Below are 20,257 nucleotides of genomic sequence, written 5' to 3' on the forward strand. Positions count from 1 at the left end.
GGTTCCAGATTACTGATTCCTTTCCACTCCCCCACGTGGTGTCTCCCTCCCTTTTTTCTCCATGGTCCCCTTCTCAGTCAGTCCTCTCCTAGGTCCCAGCACAGACCAGAGCACGAATGTTCGGTAAAAGTGGTTATCAGGTGAGCTGGAAGGTGGGCCAGCTTCCTTTAGCTGGTTCCTCCCTGCAGGTCCAGAACAGATGTGGTTTGGTTCTAGAGACGTGTGAGGGAACTGGGTCAGGGGTTGGCTGGGTCTCTTCCGAGCCATTCTAGGCTGTGAATTCTTTTTATTTATTTTTTTAATATTAAATGTGGGTTTTTTCTTTTTCTTATTTATTTATTTATTATTATTTTGGCTGTGTTGGGTCTTCATTGCTGCACGCAGTCTTTCTCTAGTTGTGGCGAGTGGGGGCTACTCTTTGTTTCAGTGTGTGGGCTACTCTTTGTTTCAGTGCGTGGGCTTCTCATTGTGGTGGCTTCTCTTGCTGCGGAGCACGGGCTCTAGGCGTGCAGGCTTCAGCAGGTGCGGCACTCAGGCCCTAGAGCACGCGGGCTTCAGTAGTTGTGGCATGCAGGCTCAGTAGTTGTGGCTCGCGGGCTCTAGAGCGCAGGCTCGGTAGTTGTGGCGCATGGGCTTAGTTGCTTCACGGCATGTGGGATCTTCCCGGACCAGGGATTGAACTCATGTCCCCTGCATTGGCAGGCGAATTCTTAACCACTGCGCCACCAGGAAAGTCCCAGGCTGTGAATTCTAAGAGCTGTGGTCCAAGTAAAGGGCCAAGAGAAGTGTCCTCAGGCTACAGAGCAGGGGACCTGGAGCACGTCCAGCCTTCCTCTAAATGCCAGCCAGGATCTCAACTTTTAACACCACCTCCAGCCATCTGTTTCTCCTCTGCTCTGGAACCCACATTGTCTCCCTAGTGCCATAGCATCAAATTCAGATTCCTTTCCCTGGTGTCTCCTCTGCAGAAAAGGAGCTCATCTCTGCACTGGGGTCATTGCTCCTGTCCTGTCCCCATATGGCTTGTGAATGTGGCCCAGTGGGGAGGGGGGTGGGACACTGCAGTGGGGATGTTGCTCTGCCTCACCAGCCGTCTCTGCCCCCAGGACTGCAGTGCAATGCATCCGTGGACCTCATTGGCACCTGCTGGCCCCAGAGCCCCGCAGGGCAGCTGGTGGTTCGACCCTGCCCTGCCTATTTCTACGGTGTCCGCTACAACACCACAAGTAAGGGAGCCCGTGGAGGGCAGACCATCTCCTGGGAGGTGGGACAGGATGGGGAGAGCTTGGGACTTGTTGGAGGTGGGGAAAATAATAATGACAATGATAATAATAATAATGCCATTCATGGGTACAACCGCCATTGACCAGTGGCCAGCTCTGTGCTCTGCTGGGTATTCTGCTCATTACTACTGATGCTCACGATACCCTGGAAGATGCTACATGTGACTATGTTATATAACTAAGGCCTCCGAGGCTCAGAGAGGTTAGGGAAGTTGCCCAAGGTCAGCAGCTGGTAAGAGGTGAAGCTGGAATTTGCATCCGGGTCTGTCTGACACTTTCTTCTGCAGTTGACAAGCTGGGTTAACGTTGGAATGAGCCATGAGGTAGGGCAGAAATCATCAGAAAGCCCTAACTTTGCTCAGAGAGGATACCAGGCCTATCCTGGGCCCTCCAGCCACGAGATGGGGGGACTCAGAGTTTTAGATCCGTAGGCAGGGGGCTTGTCCTTGCACGTAGGCCCACAGGTGGGGTGGGGGTGGGAGACGACTGCCCCGGGCAGGGTTTGTTCAGATACTTGATCCCCATGTAAACACCCTGCTCCCCTGGGGCCTTGAGCCTCCACCTCCAGGCTTTGCGGCTTCTTGCTATGCCACCTGTCACCCTCAGAATTAATTTGCTCTCCCCTGTCAATGCCTCACAACCCCTGCTTATCAAGAGAGCAACAGCTGCAGGCCAGGGGCCCTGAGCTGTCTGAGGGGAGGGTGGGGGGTTCCTTGGGTGGGCCCTTGGGGTCTGGTGGGCCTGAGCTCAGAGCCCCACCAAGAGGTGACAGAGGGTGACCACAGACACCAATTGTGACCTTTAACACAATTTTCCTCTCTTATGGCCCTCTGGCCCCTCATCTGAGGATGGAGAAGGCTCGATGACATGGCTTCTTAAGACTCTGTCCAGCTCAGAACTCCCAAGTTCCTTCTCTTGCTCCTCTCTTTTTTTTTACCAGCTGGATTAATGGGGTTCGGGTTGGGGGCCACAGCCAAGGAGGGGTGGGAGGGCCCTGGGGAGGTGTTGGGACTGGGCGGGAGGCTGGAAGAGCCAGACCATGCAGCTTCATGTGTCTGCAACCGCACCCTGGACCCCAGGAGGAGAAGAAAGCCTGGAGGAGGTGTGGGGAGAATGCAAGTAGGAGGGAGGGCAGAAGGACCTAAAGGAGAGTTTGTGTATCCTGCCAGCCTCTAACTTGGGCCCATCGTAGTTGGAAATGCAGGCAAAGAGGCTAAAAATGCCCAAGGTCACAGGCTTGGAGGCAGCGCCGGAACTGGGGAGCCAGAGCCCTCCGGCTGTTCCCCTCACCCGGCTGGGTGCCCTGTCCTGGAGCTCCCCGGAGAAAGGCAGCGTTAGGGCTGGTGCTTGCTGGGGCACGGGAGGGCTGCTTCCAGGAGGAACCCCCCCAAGTCCCCTTACCAGAGCACCAGGTCCTGGCAATTCCACCTCCAAAGTGAGTCTCATGTCTGACCCTCCCTGCCCTCCATCCCCAATGCCACTGACCCGGTACAGGGTACCCCAATCTCCAGCCCTAGTTTCTCATCTGACCCTGTCACACCCTTGCTTGGAGTCAGCCCTTCTGTGGGTCCCCATTGCCCCCACAGTCAAGTCCACCCGCTAGCTACAGTCCTGCCTACCTTTGCAGCCGGTCCTGGCCACTCCCCATGAACTACCCCCACTCTCGTCCCCAAAGGTGTCTTGACGTGCCCCGAATAAACCTTTAGTGCCTGGGCACATATAACTCAATTGGGCAGCCCTGCCGTAAGTAGAAGCCAGGAGTCTTGGGTTCTAGTCCCAGCTCCACCTGTACCCTGGTTAAGGAACCCTCTGCACTGGCTCTCCCCGGGCCTCAGTTTCTCCACCTTCAGGATGGGTGGTGGGAGGTTTGGGTGAGGTGCTCTCTCGGCTCCCTTGCGCTCCCCTCTGTGATCCCAGGAGAGGAGATGGAAGAGGTGATGGTCGCTTGACGTGGGGGCAGGGCTGGAAGACTGCCCTTTCCAGGTGCCCCCAGTGCCAGAATGATGAGGAACACCCGTGTACTCCGTAGCGACTGGGAACCCAGAATTGTACCTAATCGTTAGGCGCTACTTAATTCATTTACCGACGAGGTGCTGCCAGGGCCTCTAGGCCTTCCCCTTAATGGCCTCCTTCCCACTGCATCTGATCTTCAAAGGAATGGGAAGCATTTCCCAAAATATCCATTTTCCCCGTGACTCTCCAGGAGGACTGCTCAGCTCAGCAATTAAAGACAAGGAAGTCACCTCCTCCCTGGCAACGACTCGCGGCTTGTTGGGCCTGTTTTCTTGCAGGATCGCCTCCTGTAAGCCTGCTCCCTCTATGACCCGGCCTGGGAAGGACTCCAGGCTCCTGCCCCACCTATGGGATTCAAAGGGGAGCTTAAGCCAAGGGGATGCCTCCCGGAATCCCCGCCAGTGCCCCCTATGATAGCGACAAGCGACATGTTCTGAATCTTAGGTAAGGTTATAGAAATATAGCTCCGAGACAATAATGGTAAGAATAACAGCTCACACCACATGCCAGGTAGAGCTCCAAGCACCCTGTACATGTCAGCTAAAAATGCCCCTCAACCATTGAGGTAGGAACCCTTGTTAGGACCATTTCTGTCTTGCAGATAAGGAAGCTGAGAAGTCGTGGGACTCATCCAGGTTCACACACAAAGCTAGTGGCAGCTGGTGGCAGGATTCGAACCCAGGCTGTCTGGGTGGAGAGCTCGGAACACTACAGTATACTGCCTCTCTTAAGACAGCAGCTCCCACCCCTGCCCTCATGCCCCTTCGCACCAGATCTCTGACCCCAAGTCCCTTTCTTTGAAGACACTTTGGAGCAGCCTCGGTCCCAGGCACTTTCCGTCCATGGCAGACACACTGGTTTCCCCTGCTTACGTGCCTCCCCCCAGGCGTCCCCGAAACCCCAGCCACTGAGCCCTCAGCCCTCTGGTAGCTTTTTCCTCATTCAGCAGTTAGGAGGGAATGGGCAGCATCTTCAACTCTGCCCAAGGGCTCAACTCTGCCGAGACTCAGGTCCACTGGCAGGGAAGCTGAGCAGAGCTTTAAAATCCATTTAGCCTCATTTCCCTACTGGTGTGCTGTACGAGAACAGCCTCTCAGCAGAAGGGCCGAGGGGGCAGCGTTAGAGAGGAGGTCTCAGCCCGGCAGCCCTGGAGGCCAGGCTGGGGCTGCCTCTCCTGGGGAGGCAGCCGCAAACCCACCTCCCACCCCATCCTCTCCCTCCTGTGTGGTGCTGCCAGCAGAGAGGCAGGTCCCAGGCTGGACGGCCTCTTGGGGATCAGCTGGTCCAGCCCTTCCTCTTACACGTTAGGAGAGGGTCCTGAGAGGCCAGCTGGCCGATGGCACTCACGCAGTGGGGGCCCCCGTTCTGCCTCTCTCATGGCGCTCTGCCACTGCTGGGACTGGGACTCAAGCAGCTTCCGCAACCTCCTTCGGCCCTGCTGGGGGGTGATGTGAGGTGAAGGTCAGTGTGAGCCATGGAAAGGCTGCAGCAGGCGAGGGGCTCCGGTGGAAATGGCTCAAGGCTCTTCCAGCCAGTGCTTCCTGGTGTCAGGACCAGAATTTACTCAGGGAAACATATTTAGAGCTACCGATGCCTGAGAGGGGTACAGGGTGGAGCAGGGTGACCTCCGCCAGCAAAGAAGAAAAGACTCCAGATTTGAATCTCCCTTGGACCCCACCCTACTGGGTTTCAGGGCCCTGGTGTCCCCGGGGGGTGGGCAGGAAGGAGGGTGTCCCAGAGCCCTGAAGCCAGGCCTCAGTTCAGACCACAGGCAACTCCCAATCTCCTTAGAAGGTGACACGTTCTGGCTTCCAGGCTGATGACTGCTTGGACCCCCCCACCCCTTCCCGGGCCACATTCCTGCCTTTTTTTCCCAAGTGCCATGTGCCAGTCTGGGAGCCAGTTGGAGCGGATCCTAATTACGAAATAATTGCTACACGAGACCCACTCCCATGACATCCCCCAGCACATCTCCCATCTCCTGCCACCTGTCATTTTCTGTCCCGAGAGACCTCCACCATGGATGCTCCCACTACGTGACCCTCCAACATAAGGCCTGCCGTAGGGAAATGCCACCCTGGGGACCTTCCCTAACAGCTGCCCTGTGATCCCCACCCCCGTGAGACACTGCTACCATGTGAGACCCCAAAATGGGAGATTTCTCAGAAGGGTGCACACCGTGTAATCTGCCCCACATAAGGGCTTGCAAGGAAGCAGGAAATGGCCCGGTGAGCTGGTCAGGCCTCTGCCCGTGGGCCAGTCCTGTGGGCATGATTGTGCCAGCCTGGGTGGGCAGAGCCATGGCCCCGTGGGCATGCATTGGGGTCACCACTGTACCTCTGTGGGGGGCCAGTGGGCAGAAAGAGGCAGGAAGGTGGAAGTAGTAAGAAAGCCCCTCCCCCCAGCTTCACCCCAGAGCCCCCCAGCAAGCCGGCTCCTGTGCTGGCCCAGAAGGACGGTTAGATGGACAGTCGAATGGACGGACAGATGCTCATTTACTCTTTGGGAGAGGAGCCACGGGTCACTTTGACTCTCTTCTTTTTCCAGACAACGGCTACCGGGAGTGCCTGGCCAATGGCACCTGGGCCGCCCGCGTGAACTACTCGGAATGCCAGGAGATCCTTAGCGAGGAGGTGAGGCTCCGAGCCAGCTACCCTGTTGAGGGCTGGGCCTGGGCCCCCAGCACGGCTCTGTGCCTGCTACCAGCCAGTCAGATGGGAGAGCCAGAGGCTGGTGTCTCTGCCCTGCAGAGAGAAGCCAACTGGGGAGCCAGAACTAGGCCAGCCCGTGAGTGGGCATCCTCAAGGGAGGGTGAGGCCAGAGGGCAGTGGGCAGGCTCTGACAGCGGCGAGTTGAGTCTCCCTCCCTCCCTCCCACTTCCTAGCTCACTGGGACCGGTTCTCATCCGTTGTCCACCCCACCCACTGGAGTGACACATCCAGGTCCAGCCAGGGTCCTGCGTTCGAATCCGGGATGTGGGTGGGAGGAGCCATGGAGCTGGAAAAAGCCCTTGAAGAGCCTTTCAAATATTTAAATGTTTTTGAGAAAGACGTTGTTTAGACGCAATACAAAATTCAACAGGTACAAATGGGAAAACAAAATAATCTCCCTCCCAGCCCTGTCCCAGCCACTGGGCTCCCACACCAGAGGTCACCATTTTGCCAGTTTCTTAGGAGTTCTTCCAGAGACAGTGTCTGCATAGGCAAGCAATTATGTATATATATTCTTTTTTGTTTTTCACACAAACGTTGCATATTATACACTTCGTTCAACACCTTGCTTTTTTCATATAACCATCCATCTTGGCGATGGTTCCGTATCAGTACGTAAAGAGCATCTTCATTCTTTTTTTTTACATTTGCATAATATTGTACAGATGTTCCATAGCTTAGTTAACGAATCTTTATTCTCATCTTTGCTTATGACAAACAGTGCCGCAATGAATAATCTTTTAAGGGTGATGTTTGGCAGACGCACGGGCATATCTGTCGTTCTGTGTTGCTGCTACCTCCGTCCCCCTTGTCTCCTCCCCTACATCTCCACCCACCCCTTTGGTGGGTGCTGAGGAAGGTGGGGGTCATGGAGAGGGAAGAAGGAGTGAGCAGAAAGGAAAGGGCAGATGGGAGATGCCCCCAGTTGTCCAAGGGCCCCAGGCTGCTGGGGTGTGGGAGAGAGGGGCTGGTCTAGGCAGTTCCAAGAATTCCAGTGCCTAAAAGATCTAAACTGGAAGGGACCTTGGAGACCCTCCATCCCATCTTGATCTGCCTGGGGATAAGAATCATCCCGAGCGCTTGTTCAAATACAGGGCTACACCCAACATCCGATAAATCAAACTCTCCAAGGACAACCTGGGAATCTGTATTTTTAACAAGTGCAGGGGGGAGTGTGGGGGAGGGGTGATGGGGGAAAAGTGAGAAACTCTGATCTAGGGTAACCCATTCACCTTACAGCGAGGGAGACTGAGGCCCAGAAAGGGGGAGTGACTCACACAAGGTAACACAGCCAGCGTGAGTCAGAGCCTGGACCCCGGGGCTTTGGAGGTGGCTCCCTTTGCCCAGAACCAGGTACTTGGTGTGCAGTGAGGTTGATGGTGGGAGAACAGCTTTCCCCACCTAGCACTCCGCCCATCCCCCCACCCCCCCCCCACCCCACGCATGCCTTGGTTAGCCGCTCCCCCAGGCTGCCTGGCCTCACATCACTGAGATACTGGGGCTCTGCTGTCTCCTTGTAGAAGTTGCAAAGGTAGGGCAGTGCTTAGCCCAAAAGAATGACACGCTCTTTAGTAGTTCTGCTTTGGCAGACAAAACAGTTACTTGGGATGCAGGGCGAGAGGCTTCCTGGCATCTAATGTCACACAGGCCAGGCCATATGGTCCACCCCAGGCCGGGTGGGTTGGCCCAGCTCCCCAGTGACCTTGACCTGAGCAAAGATAGCCCCCAGGTTGCTAAGCATCTACATGGTGAGCCAACCCCAGAAGTCCAGGGCTGGGGAGGAAGGCATCCACCTGGACTGGGGGAGGAAAGTAAGGTTCCCATATTGGGAAACGTAGTCGAACCAGAAGAGATGGGCTCGGGTGGGCAACTCCTTACCTAGCACACAGCGGAGTGGGGAACTCCTTACCTAGCACACAGTAGAGGAGGCAGGAGGATGGGAAAGGCGGGTCAGTGCTGTCTGCGGCTCTCAGGACCGCGGTTCACACCCGGAGAGGGACGGCGTCGGGGAGCACAGCTAAGGCAAGAAGCCTGCAGCCCCTCCGTCGCACCCCACCCTGCGCTTTGATCGTCCTGCTGGGTCTGCAGGGCCTGAGGCTGACTGTGTGTCTCCAAGTGGAGGTCAGATCGCCAGCCTCCTGCCTTAGGATGGACACCCCTCCCCCACCCCAGAGAAGCGGGCGTCTGTCCCCTCCTTGGACATCACCAAGCTGGAGACGTCACAGCTGCCTTCAATCTCCCTCCCTGCATTGGAGCCTCCTGAATGTCAGAGGACATTCACAGGCCCCCAAATCTCTCCTGCTCTAATTTAAGCCCCTTCCTTCTAGTTGGCTGACGGGGGACACTCAGCAGCCCCCCTTGCCCCCAACACCCTTCACAGAATCAGGGGCAGAGGCCCTTCTCCACTCTGCAGCTCCCACCCCTTCTGCCTGGACTGGGGTCTCTCCCTCTCTCCACCAGCGGGTTGGGGGGAGAAGGTGGATTAGGGGGCACCAGCTTCTCATCAGGCCCCTCTTAGGCAGTGTAACGGGAACAGCACCGGCTTTGGAGGGGTTTGGATTCTGGTTCCAACACATGTGCTGTGTGACCCTGGGCAGGTAGCTCAGCCTCACTAAGTCTCAGCTTCCTCGTCTGTAAAAGGCCGGAGAGCAGTTCAGTCTGCCTCTTGGGGGAGGGAGGGCGGTGTCCGCCTGCATCTTGGCCTGTAGAGGGCGCTCCATCTATCCGCCACACCTCGGCCTCATCACCTGAGCTCAGGGGAGGCTGTTGTGTTCAGCAGGGAGGGGGGATGGTTGGGAGGGGTCACCAACCATCGGTCACCCCCGATGGGGTCACGGGCACCCCCATTCGTCTGGTTGCAGGGCTCACCCCGACCCGGGATGCCCCGCCCACCCTTTCCCCGGCAGCCCCCGCTGGCCACTTTGCCTAGCACTCTGGGTAATCAGTTAATTTAATTAGTGAAAATGCCATCCCCTTCTGCCAGCCCCCAGCCTCGCCAGACCCCTCCCCATTCCCAAGACTCCCCGTCCCCTCCTGGAACTACTGTGAAAGAGCAAGAGGAATGTCGCCAATTAACCGAGCAGCCGATTTCTCAGCTCTGGGCCCGGACTCAGCCCTAATGAAGCATCAGCGCCCCAGGAGCTGCAGAAAATGGATTCGCAGAACCACTGCCTGTGAAATGAGACTTGTGAGGGCGCCCAGAGGCCAGGCCAGGGAGGAGACCTGCCCACAGCCATCACCAGCAGGGGGCAGGCCCCCAGCCGGGGAGCTTGCTTCATGCATGGCCCAGCCCCTGCAGTGACCCCCACCCCGGCACCAGCCTGCACCCTCCCCACACACACACTTGTCTCCCTCCACTGCAGAGACACCCCAAACTGCCCCAGACAGCTCTCCCGTCCCCCCACCGCTCCCTTGACACTTGCACACACTCTGCTTCCCTCCCCTACACTCTGCTGAGCTCGGGGAGCCCTGGCCTCCGGCACATCCTGGGAGGGCACACACTTTGATGGGACATAAAAGGGGCTCTGGGAGTGTGGGCTCATGGGCCGGCGTTCACTGCTCGCAGAGGGCGTTGGTTCGACCAGGGCTTCTGGAATGCTTAGGAATCATCTGGACTTGTTGCTAAAATGAAGATTCTGACTCAGTGGATCTGGGGCGGGGCTTGAGGTTCTGCATTTCTTAAGATTCCTGCAAGCTCCTAGGTGATGCTGACATTGCTGGTCTGGGGACCACACTTTGGGGAAGCAAGGGGCTGGAGTGCCCAGGGTGGGGTGAGGGAGTAGCTCAGGAAACCCAGGTGGAGAGGGAGAGCCTCAAAACGGGGTGGATGGAGGTGGGAGAGAGGCTGAAGCAGTGGGGACCAGGCGGGGAGAACCCATCATGCCATCCTGAAAAGGCATCAGGACAGGTCTGACACTGCCACCACTTGGGACCAGGTGTGCCTTGCAGAGAGTCTGGTCAGAATTACTTATTGGATTCTGGTCGTGAGGGTGCAGAGGAGTGGCTTCTGCCCAGTACCACACGGTGCCACCCTCTTCGGGGTACTTACCTGCCAGTCTCTGGTCTCCAGACTGGACAAGGACAGAGTGCTGGTCAGGTCCCCAGGGACTGGCTGTGTCCGTGTGACCTTCAGGCATCCCAGCTGCTTCTGCAGTTAACGGTGGCTTTCTCTCAGGAGGTCACTGACCGTCTCTCAGGGTGTCACTGGGTGTCTCTTAGGATGTTGCTGGCTATTCTCTCCGGGTATCGTTGAACACCCCTCAGGGTATCACCGACCGCCTCTTGGGGGTGACTGGCCGTCTCTCCTAGTGATGCCGGTCATCTCTCGGGGTGGCACGGCCACCTCTCCAGCAGTCTTCTCAGGCTCTTGCTGCACCGCAACCCCCCAGCTGCCTTGCATCGGGCTGATGTGGCAGCAGAGAAGCAGGGCTGGGAGCCAGCTTGGGCCCTGCAGCTCGAGGAGTCAGGCAAACGTGGTCCCCTGCATGGTTCGGCCCAATTCTCCCCGCTCAGCCTCAGTGGAGAAAACCCCTCATGAGCCCCCCACCTCCCCGTAGAAGCTCCCTGAGAACTCTGGGCCCAGGACGAAGACAATGCTTCTGTTCTCAGTCCTTGCTTATCCCCCAAGAAATGCACCGCGGGAACAGAGGAAGGAGGGTCTTTAAGGCCACGCAGACCTGGATGCCGATGCTGGGCCGATTATGCAGCCCCTTCACCTGGAGAAACGGGGACAGAAGGACACTCTCAGAGGGCAGTTGTGAGAAAGAAAAGCAGTGATGTCTGTAAAGCCCCCGGCGCGGTGCCCGGCATGCAGTCGGTGCTTAATAAATGACTCATGCCACCCCAAACCAAAGGACCCCGGCTCGGCCTGCTGTGGGGAGCAGTGAAGGGCCTCCCTGCGTACTCTGCTCATCTTGCCCACCTGGGCCTGTGTATGAAGCTGGGGCATCACACCGTTCTGGGCTCCACAGACTCTGCCATTACCCAGGGGCTTTGCAGCATGGATTTGTGGAAAATTTAATAAGAGGAAATTAAATGTCAGTTCCAGACAGGCTGGATGTGTGCATATCTGCTGGAGTCTCTGGACTTGGCATCTACAGCCGGGCACTCAGAGATGCTGCCCCGCCGCCCCCCGCGTTTATATGATGGCAGTGAATACCCTCTGCCCCTCCCGCCCTCTCTCCCCACCTGCCATTTGCACCTCGCTGGGTCTCAGCGCTCCAGAGCCCGAGCTGCTAATGTGATTTCCTGTCATGTTCCTGAAAGCTTTTTCCAGGAAAACCAGCCCCTAGAACAGAGCTGCCTGGGCCTCAGAGCTTCTTCGGTGAGGATGCCCCTTCAGAAGGGGGAGAGCGGGGGCTGGGGAGAGCAGGGGAGCGAGGGCTTCACCCCTTCTCAGATGCCTGTTAGGTGTCCTGCTTCAGAGGTGCACCCCTTGTCCTTGGGTGGGTGAGTTTAGGCCTCAGTTTCCTCATCTGGACGATGGGTAGGGCTGGACTCCATCGCTTGGGACCAGTTCTGATGCCCGTGGATTCTGTAATTCCGACAGGAGGGTCCACAGAGAGCCAGGAGCTCTGGTGGCTCTGAAAGGGTGCACAAGTCTCCTGCGAGCTTGTCTTTTTCTGAATACTTGCCAGTTTCCGGGCATCATCATGCCCATGCCCCACCCCAGAACCTGGAAAGGGTGAAGGAGGGAGGGGTTACCAGGGACCCTCCCCTTGCAAAAGCCAGTGCCTTTCCAACATCCATTTTTCCTTCCTGCACTCGACACACATTTCCCAGCGCTCCACCGTGTGCCACACTCTGGCTCTTAGGCCCTGCCCTCTTGGGGCCTACAAAAGGGTGAAGGGGGCCTTTGCTCTCACGGGGTCAGGAGTCTGCAGAGAGCTGGGCCCTGAAGACCCCAGTCCACCCTCATGGGGTCGGGACCCGTCTTCTGCCTCACTTGTCAATCTGCACATGAAGGGGAGAGGTGGTTTGAAGCTGAGTGACCTTGAACGAGTCCGTGTACTTTGGGGCCTGTTTTTCTGCAAAATAAGGTACAGACCCCCTACTGGCTCTTCCCCCAGTGTTGCCTTGAGGGTTTGAGAAGATAACAGATGTGAAAATACTCTGTAGGGAATTCCCTGGCGGTCCAGTGGTTAGGACTCCTAGCTTTCATCACTACCGAGGGCCCGGGTTCAGTCCCTGGTCGAGGAACTAAGATCCTGCAAGCCGCGCAGTGCGGCCAAAAAGAAAAAAAAAAAGGAAAGAAAATACTCTGTAAACGGCAGGGCTTCCACACTCATGGAGCGAACTTTGATTGGAAAGGGGCCTGCCGCGTTTCCCAGCTTCCATCAGTGTATGAAATGAATTAAGTAATAACATTGGGAACTTTGTTTTAGTCCTGGGAGAGGACCCCACTGACTTCAAGCAGACCCCCTGGGCCAGGGGTGGGACCCGGGAAGCAAGTTATAGAGCCTAGAGAGGTTGTTTATGGTTTCTAATGATTCTGTGGATGCTAACCCACAGCAACTGCCCTTTCCCCTCCTCGCTGAGAGGAGCGGGCCTCAACTGCAGCGGGAGGGATTTAGGGGTGATGGAGAACATGGTGGCTCAACTCAGAAATGGGAGGAGGAGAGAAGTCCTAGAGGGTTGGTCTGCACCACAAGGGCCATCTGGTGTTGGGACTGAACGGAAACGTGAACATGAGAGAACATCCGTGAGCCGTGCATGCGTGTTTGTGCACACGGGGTGGGGAACCCTATGTGCTGTGGAGATTCAAGTTAACTGACAATTTTCCCACAGCACGGAGCAGTGCACAGAGCATGGGATTGGAGGACAGACAGACAGACGTAGACTCAGATTGGACGGCACTGCTGTAGGGCAACACCTCACGCATAGCAGGGGCTCCGGAAGGGACAGCTATTGTTATCATGGTCCACTTTGTCCCAGGCACCTGTGGGGGTGGGCTGTCCTGGCACATCCAGTGGGCACGGGCGCAGCTGTGAAGGAGCCTCACCTCTGCCCCTCTCTCCTGCCTCAGAAGAAGAGCAAAGTACACTACCACGTTGCCGTCATCATCAACTACCTGGGCCACTGCATCTCCCTGGTAGCCCTCCTGGTGGCCTTTGTCCTATTTCTGCGGCTCAGGTGAGGAGACCCTGGCACCGTCCCCTGCCACCGCCCCCCCAGGCCTTGAGCAGCGGGGAGAAGTAAGATACAGGAGGCAGTGGTGGGCTAGGGGAGTCCAGCTCCCTCACCTCAGTGGGAGCAGGTGACAGATATACATGTCCCAGGTCTCTTGGAACCTCTGGCAGGGTCACTTCTGCAACCCTGCCCAGTGACTGCAGAGGGGAGGGGGATGGCCAAAGCCCAGGCTCACCTGTGTCACCCACACCCAGGCTGGGCTGCACCCATTTGGGAGACCAGGAAGGTGGAGCCCACTTTGGGTTTGAAGCTGCCTGGGCCCAGCACAACTGCCATGGATGCAGGTGGCAGTGCCAGCCAGGTCTGTGCCAGGAATGGGGGCTGCCAGCAGGGGCTGAGCATCAGGGCTGAAAGCTGGGAGGGAGGCCTATTGCTGGAGGCTTTTTATGTTTTCTGAGCCTCAAACTTGGAGCTACAGGGAGGGAAGGGTGCTCATGGGAGAAGGGGCGTCCCTAGCAGCCAAGCAGCCCCTGGTCCCTTCAGCATTGGCCATGTGGCAGGCTCTGCTCCGGAGCTTAGGTCTGGACCACAGTTAGGAAGGGGCCTGTGGGACATCAGGAGAGCCGCTGCTGCCACGTCCCAGTGTGATTTAGTCAGCCCGCCCTGCTCGGAGCCTCGGTTTCCGCATTCATACATCTGGGCTGGAGTGACGCTGGTGACCTAGCCATCATCTCCTCTCTCCTCCTCTTCCGCCTGTCGCCCACCCTCCCCTGCTGCCCACAGGAGCATCCGGTGCCTGAGAAACATCATCCACTGGAACCTCATCTCGGCCTTCATCCTGCGGAACGCCACGTGGTTCGTGGTCCAGCTCACCATGAGCCCGGAAGTCCACCAGAGCAATGTGGTGTGTCCTGGAGGGGCAGGCCCAGGGTCAGAGGAAGGGTCTGGGTGGGGCTGCCTTTGCAGAGGAGGGACCGGAGCCCGGCCTTGGAGCCCACAGCACAGGAGTGGATCCTGGGGGGTGCCCCATCCTGCCGGGAGGAGGCCCCAGGCTGCTCCCTCCCATCCCCCTCCCTGGTTGATCATCACCTCTGATGGGGTGGGCGGCAGGGCTGGTGCAGGCTGGTGACAGCCGCCTACAACTACTTCCACGTGACCAACTTCTTCTGGATGTTTGGCGAGGGCTGCTACCTGCACACAGCCATCGTGCTGACGTACTCCACCGACCGGCTGCGCAAGTGGATGTTCATCTGCATTGGCTGGGGTGAGCGGGCCGCCCCCACCCTGACCCGCCGTGCTCTCCCCGCCCACACTCAGACCGGCCGGCTGGGGGCCTGAGACTGAGGCCAGGTTAGGGTGGTGGGGTGTGCACACAGCCCTCCGCCGCTACTTGGGGGGCAGGGACGATGGGAGCATCTTAAAGGAGGCATGATAGGCCAGTGAGTACCTGGGGAGGCCCTGCCCGCCTCTAGGCCCTGGGCCGCTCTGGGGTCTTCCAGGCCTGCATCCCCCAGACTCCACCGACAGGCCCTGTGACAGCCGGTCTCTCCCGCAGGTGTGCCTTTCCCCATCATCGTGGCCTGGGCCATTGGGAAGCTGTACTACGACAATGAGAAGTAAGTCACCTCCTCTTCACTGTCCTCGGGGCCCCCTGAGCCCCGAGATCCAGGCTTCCAGCCCCGCTCTGCCTGATGCTCCTCAGGGACCTTCAGCCATGTCACCTTCCCTGTCAGGGCCACAGTTTCTTCATCCACACAGGGAGGGTGCTGGGGGTCAGATTCAAACTGACTCTCCCTAACAGCGTTCTGCCTGAGGTGGGGCTGGACGGGCAGGTCCAGGCTCTTTTATCTGTCTCAGGCTTTCACCACAGGCGGAACAAAAGGTTACTGGCAGTCCCTGGAGCCCAGCCACCCAGGTTCTGAACTGTGGCTCCCATCATTAAGTAGCTTTATGACCTTGGGCTAGTTACTACAGTGTGCCTCAGTTTCCTCATCTGTAAAATGGGCATCCTCATAATAGTGCCTCCCTCAAAGTGTTGTGAGGATGACATGAGTTAATATATGTTAAGCATTTAGAGTCTGGCACATAGTAAATGTCATATAAATGTTTTCTATTAATAAAGACTTGTTTTAACAAACGATTCCATTGACTTAATAGGAACTGATCCAGACAATCTCAGAGACTCCTTCCAGCTCTAAAGTCCTGAGGGGCTGTTCTTAAATGAAAGTAGGTGTTCCCAATCACCCCTGAAAACTGCACTTCCGCTGCAGTGGTTCTCAGCCTTGGCTTGGGTTAGAATCACAGGAAGCTTTAAAAAGTACCGATGCCCAGGTTTGACCTCCAGAGAGTTGGATGTTATTGGTCTGGAGTGTGGCCTGGGCACCAGGATTTTTTAAACCTGCCCAGGTGATTCTAATATGAAGCTAACATTGAGAACCACTGAAAAAGAGAGGCAGAAAAAGTGGACATAGATGGCCAGGGGAGGTGCCAGGATCTTCTTTGCCAAAGTGTTCTCAGGAACCCACTGTCTGGCTGGGGTTCCAGGTGGCCTCCATCACCATGGCTATTCCTCTCCACCCCTGACAAGGAGCCTGGAAAATTATATTCACGTTTAGGAAGGATCAAGGTGATCCCTCCTGACTCCAGCCCAGCCTGGCTGGCTCTCTCTGCATTTGCACAGCCGGTGGTATGGGGGCCTGAACTGGGAGTGGGGGGGCAGCTGACAAGCAGGACTGAGGGCTTGGCAGTGATTCCAGAATGGTGGCCTGGGTCTCAGAACAGGAGCATTGTAAATCCTGGGCGATGGAGCCTGTGCCTGCAGGTGTGAAGGTGAGCAGGGAAGGAAGAACAGGTTTCAAAAAGCTGCCCAGTGTGTGCGTCTGGGCACATCTTGGAGCAAAAAGGGTGGCTGAGCACAGAGGAAGGTTGGTCTGAGCGTCTCTGGAGCTCCACCTTGTGGTAAGATTCTGACACTGCAGCAGAAGGGATCCAGGTGTGAGACCTGAGAGAGACTGCAGGCTCTGGGGCCAAGGACTGGACCTGGCCCCAGGACAGCTTGCGTTTGGTCTGCCCCGTGTCTTTTGAAAACTTGAATTGCTTCGAAACTTTGAAAAAGTCAAGAGGTTTCACATAAAAATCTCAGTTTAGGGCTTCCCTGGTGGCTCAGTTGTTGAGAGTCCTGCCGATGCAGGGGACACGGGTTCGTGTCCTGGTCCGGGAAGATCCCACATGCCGCGGAGCGGCTGGGCCCGTGAGCCGTGGCCGCTGAGCCTGTGCGTCCGGAGCCTGTGCTCCGCAGCGGGAGAGGCCACAGCAGTGAGAGGCCCGCGTACCGGAAAAAAAAAAAAAAAAAAAAATCTCAGTTTATTGTTTATGGAAGCATGCTGAGATCTAAGTACTGCGGATCTGCATGCCCGAGGGTCCATCGTCTCTGCACAAGGACATGGGACTTCCTATGTGCCTCATCCCAACCCACCCCCCAGAGCTCCCTAGATCTTGCTGGAGGGAAACTCAAGAAAACGAAAAGCAAGTCTGCCTCTCACGACAGGTGGAACCTGTAGAGTCTCTGCCTCTGGGTCGTTCAGGCTGCCATTAAACAAATTCAGAGATTGTTAGCTACTGAGCGTCACTGCATGACATGTACAGGGCAAGGCCCCCCTCGTGGGCATGCACCAGAGACACAGTGGGGACTGAGGCGAGCAGTGTGTGTTGGACCCATGCTTGTTCTATTCAGTGGTCTTTTCCCCAATCCCGCTCCCTGCCACAGTGCCTGCTTCCAGCTTTACATCTCAAAGGACGCTATCCATTCTGCAGATGGAAAGCTATCTTGACCTTCTGCCAGGGTTGGAATTGAGGCACCCAGATCCTGGCTTTTGGCTCCAGTCCTGGCCTGGCCAAGCACTGTTCCTCCCTCATGCCACTGAACTGGACCCAGGTGACCCTCCTCCTCTCACCTCTGTGGCCCTCTAGGTGCTGGTTTGGCAAAAGGCCTGGGGTGTACACGGACTACATCTACCAGGGCCCCATGATCTTGGTCCTGCTGGTAAGAACTTGGGTAGGGGGACAGGAGAGAGGGGCTCAGTGGGGAGGGGCAAGCAAGGCTTACAGTGGACTAAAAGGATCCCTCTACCTAGAAGTGGCGGGCAGAGGGCCAGGAATATATAAGGGCTCATGAAGGTGGAGGGAGAGCAGCAAGGGGGCAGAGACCAGACCTGGGACAGCTGAGTCCCTGCCCTGTCCCCCACCTTCCCTCCAGCATCTTGCACACACCCATGCCCAGGCCATCCCACCGTGTGTCAAATTACAGATCAATTTCATCTTCCTTTTCAACATCGTCCGCATCCTCATGACCAAACTCCGGGCATCCACCACGTCTGAGACCATTCAGTACAGGTAACCAGACCTGCCTCCCCCACACATGGGGCGCTTCAGAGATCCCAGCCTCGGACCCAGGGTGTACCCCCGGGCCTGAGAGTCCCTCCTGAAACCCCAGATCCCCTTGTCTCAGACATTCCAGGGATCTGCTACAGCCCTCCCCCAGACCCGGTCCTTCTCACCAAGCCAGAGGCCCCAGCCCCATCCCGGGTGGGCTGTGACTCTGGGCCTCCCCCCCTACCTGCCCCACCCCAGGAAGGCTGTGAAGGCCACCCTGGTGCTGCTACCCCTCCTGGGCATCACGTACATGCTGTTCTTCGTGAACCCCGGGGAGGACGAGGTCTCCCGGGTCGTCTTCATCTACTTCAACTCCTTCCTGGAATCCTTCCAGGTACAGCCGTCCCCCACCCCAGCCCCTCGCTCCAGCCCTGACTGTCCCCTGCACCTCTTCGGGTGGGAACTCTTCCAGGCAGGGGCCTGGAGGAGTGGGAGGCTGGGGACAGAAAGGGGTCAGCCCCAAAGCTGGATGGGGCCGCACCTGCCCCCGTCCCTTGACCCACCTTCTCCCTCCACGCCAGGGTTTCTTCGTATCTGTGTTCTACTGCTTCCTCAACAGCGAGGTAAGGACCTGGGGCCCCAGGACTCAGGACGGCAGGAGCCCTGCTGGGACCAGAGACTGTCCGTAGCCTCCTCCTGCCCGAGGTGGCAAGCCCACTTCTTTGCTCTCATAGGCAGTAGGTGTGGGAGCCAGAAGCCGGGGCTCCAGTCTCATCAATGAGTCTGTGAAATGGGCTGTTGAAAACCAGGAAGCTGAGCCCTGGGACAAGGGGTGTATGTAGGTTGAGGGCAGGAAATGTGTATGGGTTGAGGGTAGAGATTCTTCATGGCAAAGGCCATATGGCACCTTTGGGTGGATTTGAGAAAGGTACCCTTTGCTCAGAACGCTTGAGAAAATTGTCCTAACAAATATGCAAATCAACAATGTTGATGATGTGAATGTTGCCACCTCCGACGTGGCCCCCTGTGCACAGCTCCCCGTATGGCTGCTTGTGGAGCCCTGGGGGAGGGAGGGGGGTCCTGAAACCCCGGCTCAGCCCTTATGCTCTGCTCTGTGCCCACAGGTCCGCTCTGCCATCCGGAAAAGGTGGCACCGATGGCAGGACAAGCACTCGATCCGCGCCCGCGTGGCCCGCGCCATGTCCATCCCCACCTCCCCCACCCGTGTCAGCTTTCACAGCATCAAACAGTCCACAGCAGTCTGAGCTGGAGGGCTGTGGAGTGGCCCCCAAGATCCACGGCTGGGGAGATGGTCGCCAGGCTCAGCTGGCCACCCTGTCTGTGGAGGGGACCAGCTCTCTCCCACACCCTGTGCCCCCAGGAGTAGCTGGCTGGCACTGAGAGCCCGGGAGGCCCCTCCCGCACCCCCAGCTGAGCAGGAGTTCCAGGCCTCTGAGAGCAGTCTGGGCCACGGGATGAATGGAAGATAACCTATAGGCCTGCGCTGGGCCCAGGGCCTCTGGCTCCCCTTTGTCCCAAGAATGGAACAGAAATGGAGTGGAGATGGAGAGCAGGGAATCCAAAGCAGCATGTGGGTCCTTCCAAGAGGTGTTTGCTTCCAGAGCACAAGATGGCAGCCCATTGGAGACCCCGGGATGTCCTCAGCGACTGTGCGGGGCCATCCACTCCTCCAGGAGAATCATGGGAAACTCTTGTGACAGCGTTCAAGCCACGGTGATGATGCCTCCAGGCCTTAGCAGTGCTTTCCAACACCACTGGGAACCAAGGCCGTGTTGTCAGAAGCCCTGCTGACATTGTTAGAAGTCAGGCGGCATCATCAGACATCAGGCCACGTCACCGAAATCCTCCCAAGCCACCGGAAATTCGTGTGACCCTGTTGCACTGCCACCAGAAATGCCCTGCCTCGCTGCCTCACACCCTTGGACCTTTACTACCGCACAGCCCACATGGGTTCCCCCTCCTTAACCTCCTGCCCCAGGTGTCTCCCCCTTCGTGAGATGATGGGGAGGTGGGAGGGTGACAGAGTGTCCTTGAGCAAAAGCCAGTGTGTGCCCCAGCCAAAGCCAGCCTCCCTTTGAGGGGCAGAGAATACTGGGGGCCACCCAGCCTGCTGTTTTCAGTGACCTGGCCTCTGGGGCAACCCCTCTGCTGGTCAAAGGGACCCTGTGGCCCTTGGATGACCTCATTGGGAAGCATCATTAGCTAAGCAAAGATAGAAGAGTGTGGGGCACTCAGCCCCCCTCTGCCTCAAGTTCCCCAGAGCAGGACAAGTGGCTCCTGGGGCAACCAGCCAGCTGACCGCTTACACCCCTGGTAAGGACCCAGCCACATCCAGAGATACTGGACAGCCGGAGCAGGGCTTTGGGGGAGTGGGGCTGGGAGATGGGGGTGGCTAGTGTAAATAATAATGTTTATCTTTCAACCAGCACTTGTGAAGCCTGGTATGTGCTAGGGCTGGGTAGGGAGGGTACCACAAAGAAATGGAGGCCACTTTCAGCCTTTAGGGTCACCGTGTGGTTGGGGAACCAGTGGCACTCAGACACACGCCAATGATGGGGCGCTAGGGGAGCCCCTGAGGTCCAGGAGAGGACTTAGGAGAAGGGCATGGGTCTGTGGGGACCAGGTAAGGGCAGCTTTTGTAAGGGGGCGAGTTGTAGGGAGAAGGTGGAGGACACCACGGGCCGGGCACAGCTTGAGCACAGGGACCAGACCGAAGTGTGTCCCAGCCCC

The 20,257-nt window shown here is 57.4% G+C and overlaps 1 protein-coding gene across 2 annotated transcripts in view; it reads left to right on the plus strand.

Moving 5' to 3' along the window:
* The window catches only part of CRHR1 (corticotropin releasing hormone receptor 1), a 50,960-nt gene extending 32,079 nt beyond the window's left edge, over positions 1 to 18,881 (plus strand). Inside the window, exons 3-13 of one of the 2 annotated variants that reach the window (XM_022589037.3) lie at positions 1,107 to 1,226; positions 5,844 to 5,929; positions 13,032 to 13,138; positions 13,919 to 14,039; positions 14,246 to 14,399; positions 14,691 to 14,751; positions 17,105 to 17,177; positions 17,391 to 17,527; positions 17,765 to 17,900; positions 18,088 to 18,129; positions 18,631 to 18,881. In XM_022589037.3, the coding sequence (XP_022444745.1) occupies positions 1,107 to 1,226; positions 5,844 to 5,929; positions 13,032 to 13,138; positions 13,919 to 14,039; positions 14,246 to 14,399; positions 14,691 to 14,751; positions 17,105 to 17,177; positions 17,391 to 17,527; positions 17,765 to 17,900; positions 18,088 to 18,129; positions 18,631 to 18,771 (1,178 nt within the window). In that variant the 3' untranslated portion in view covers positions 18,772 to 18,881. The remainder of the gene's footprint in view (positions 1 to 1,106; positions 1,227 to 5,843; positions 5,930 to 13,031; positions 13,139 to 13,918; positions 14,040 to 14,245; positions 14,400 to 14,690; positions 14,752 to 17,104; positions 17,178 to 17,390; positions 17,528 to 17,764; positions 17,901 to 18,087; positions 18,130 to 18,630) is intronic. The other variant, XM_022589038.3, reaches the window with a different exon arrangement.
* Positions 18,882 to 20,257: the final 1,376 nt, after the last annotated feature.

The sequence above is a fragment of the Delphinapterus leucas genome, chromosome 19 (genome assembly GCF_059928025.1).
Source record: "Delphinapterus leucas isolate spDelLeu-1000000601 "Yukka" chromosome 19, BTC_Dleu_Yukka2, whole genome shotgun sequence".
Taxonomy (NCBI): domain Eukaryota; kingdom Metazoa; phylum Chordata; class Mammalia; order Artiodactyla; family Monodontidae; genus Delphinapterus; species Delphinapterus leucas.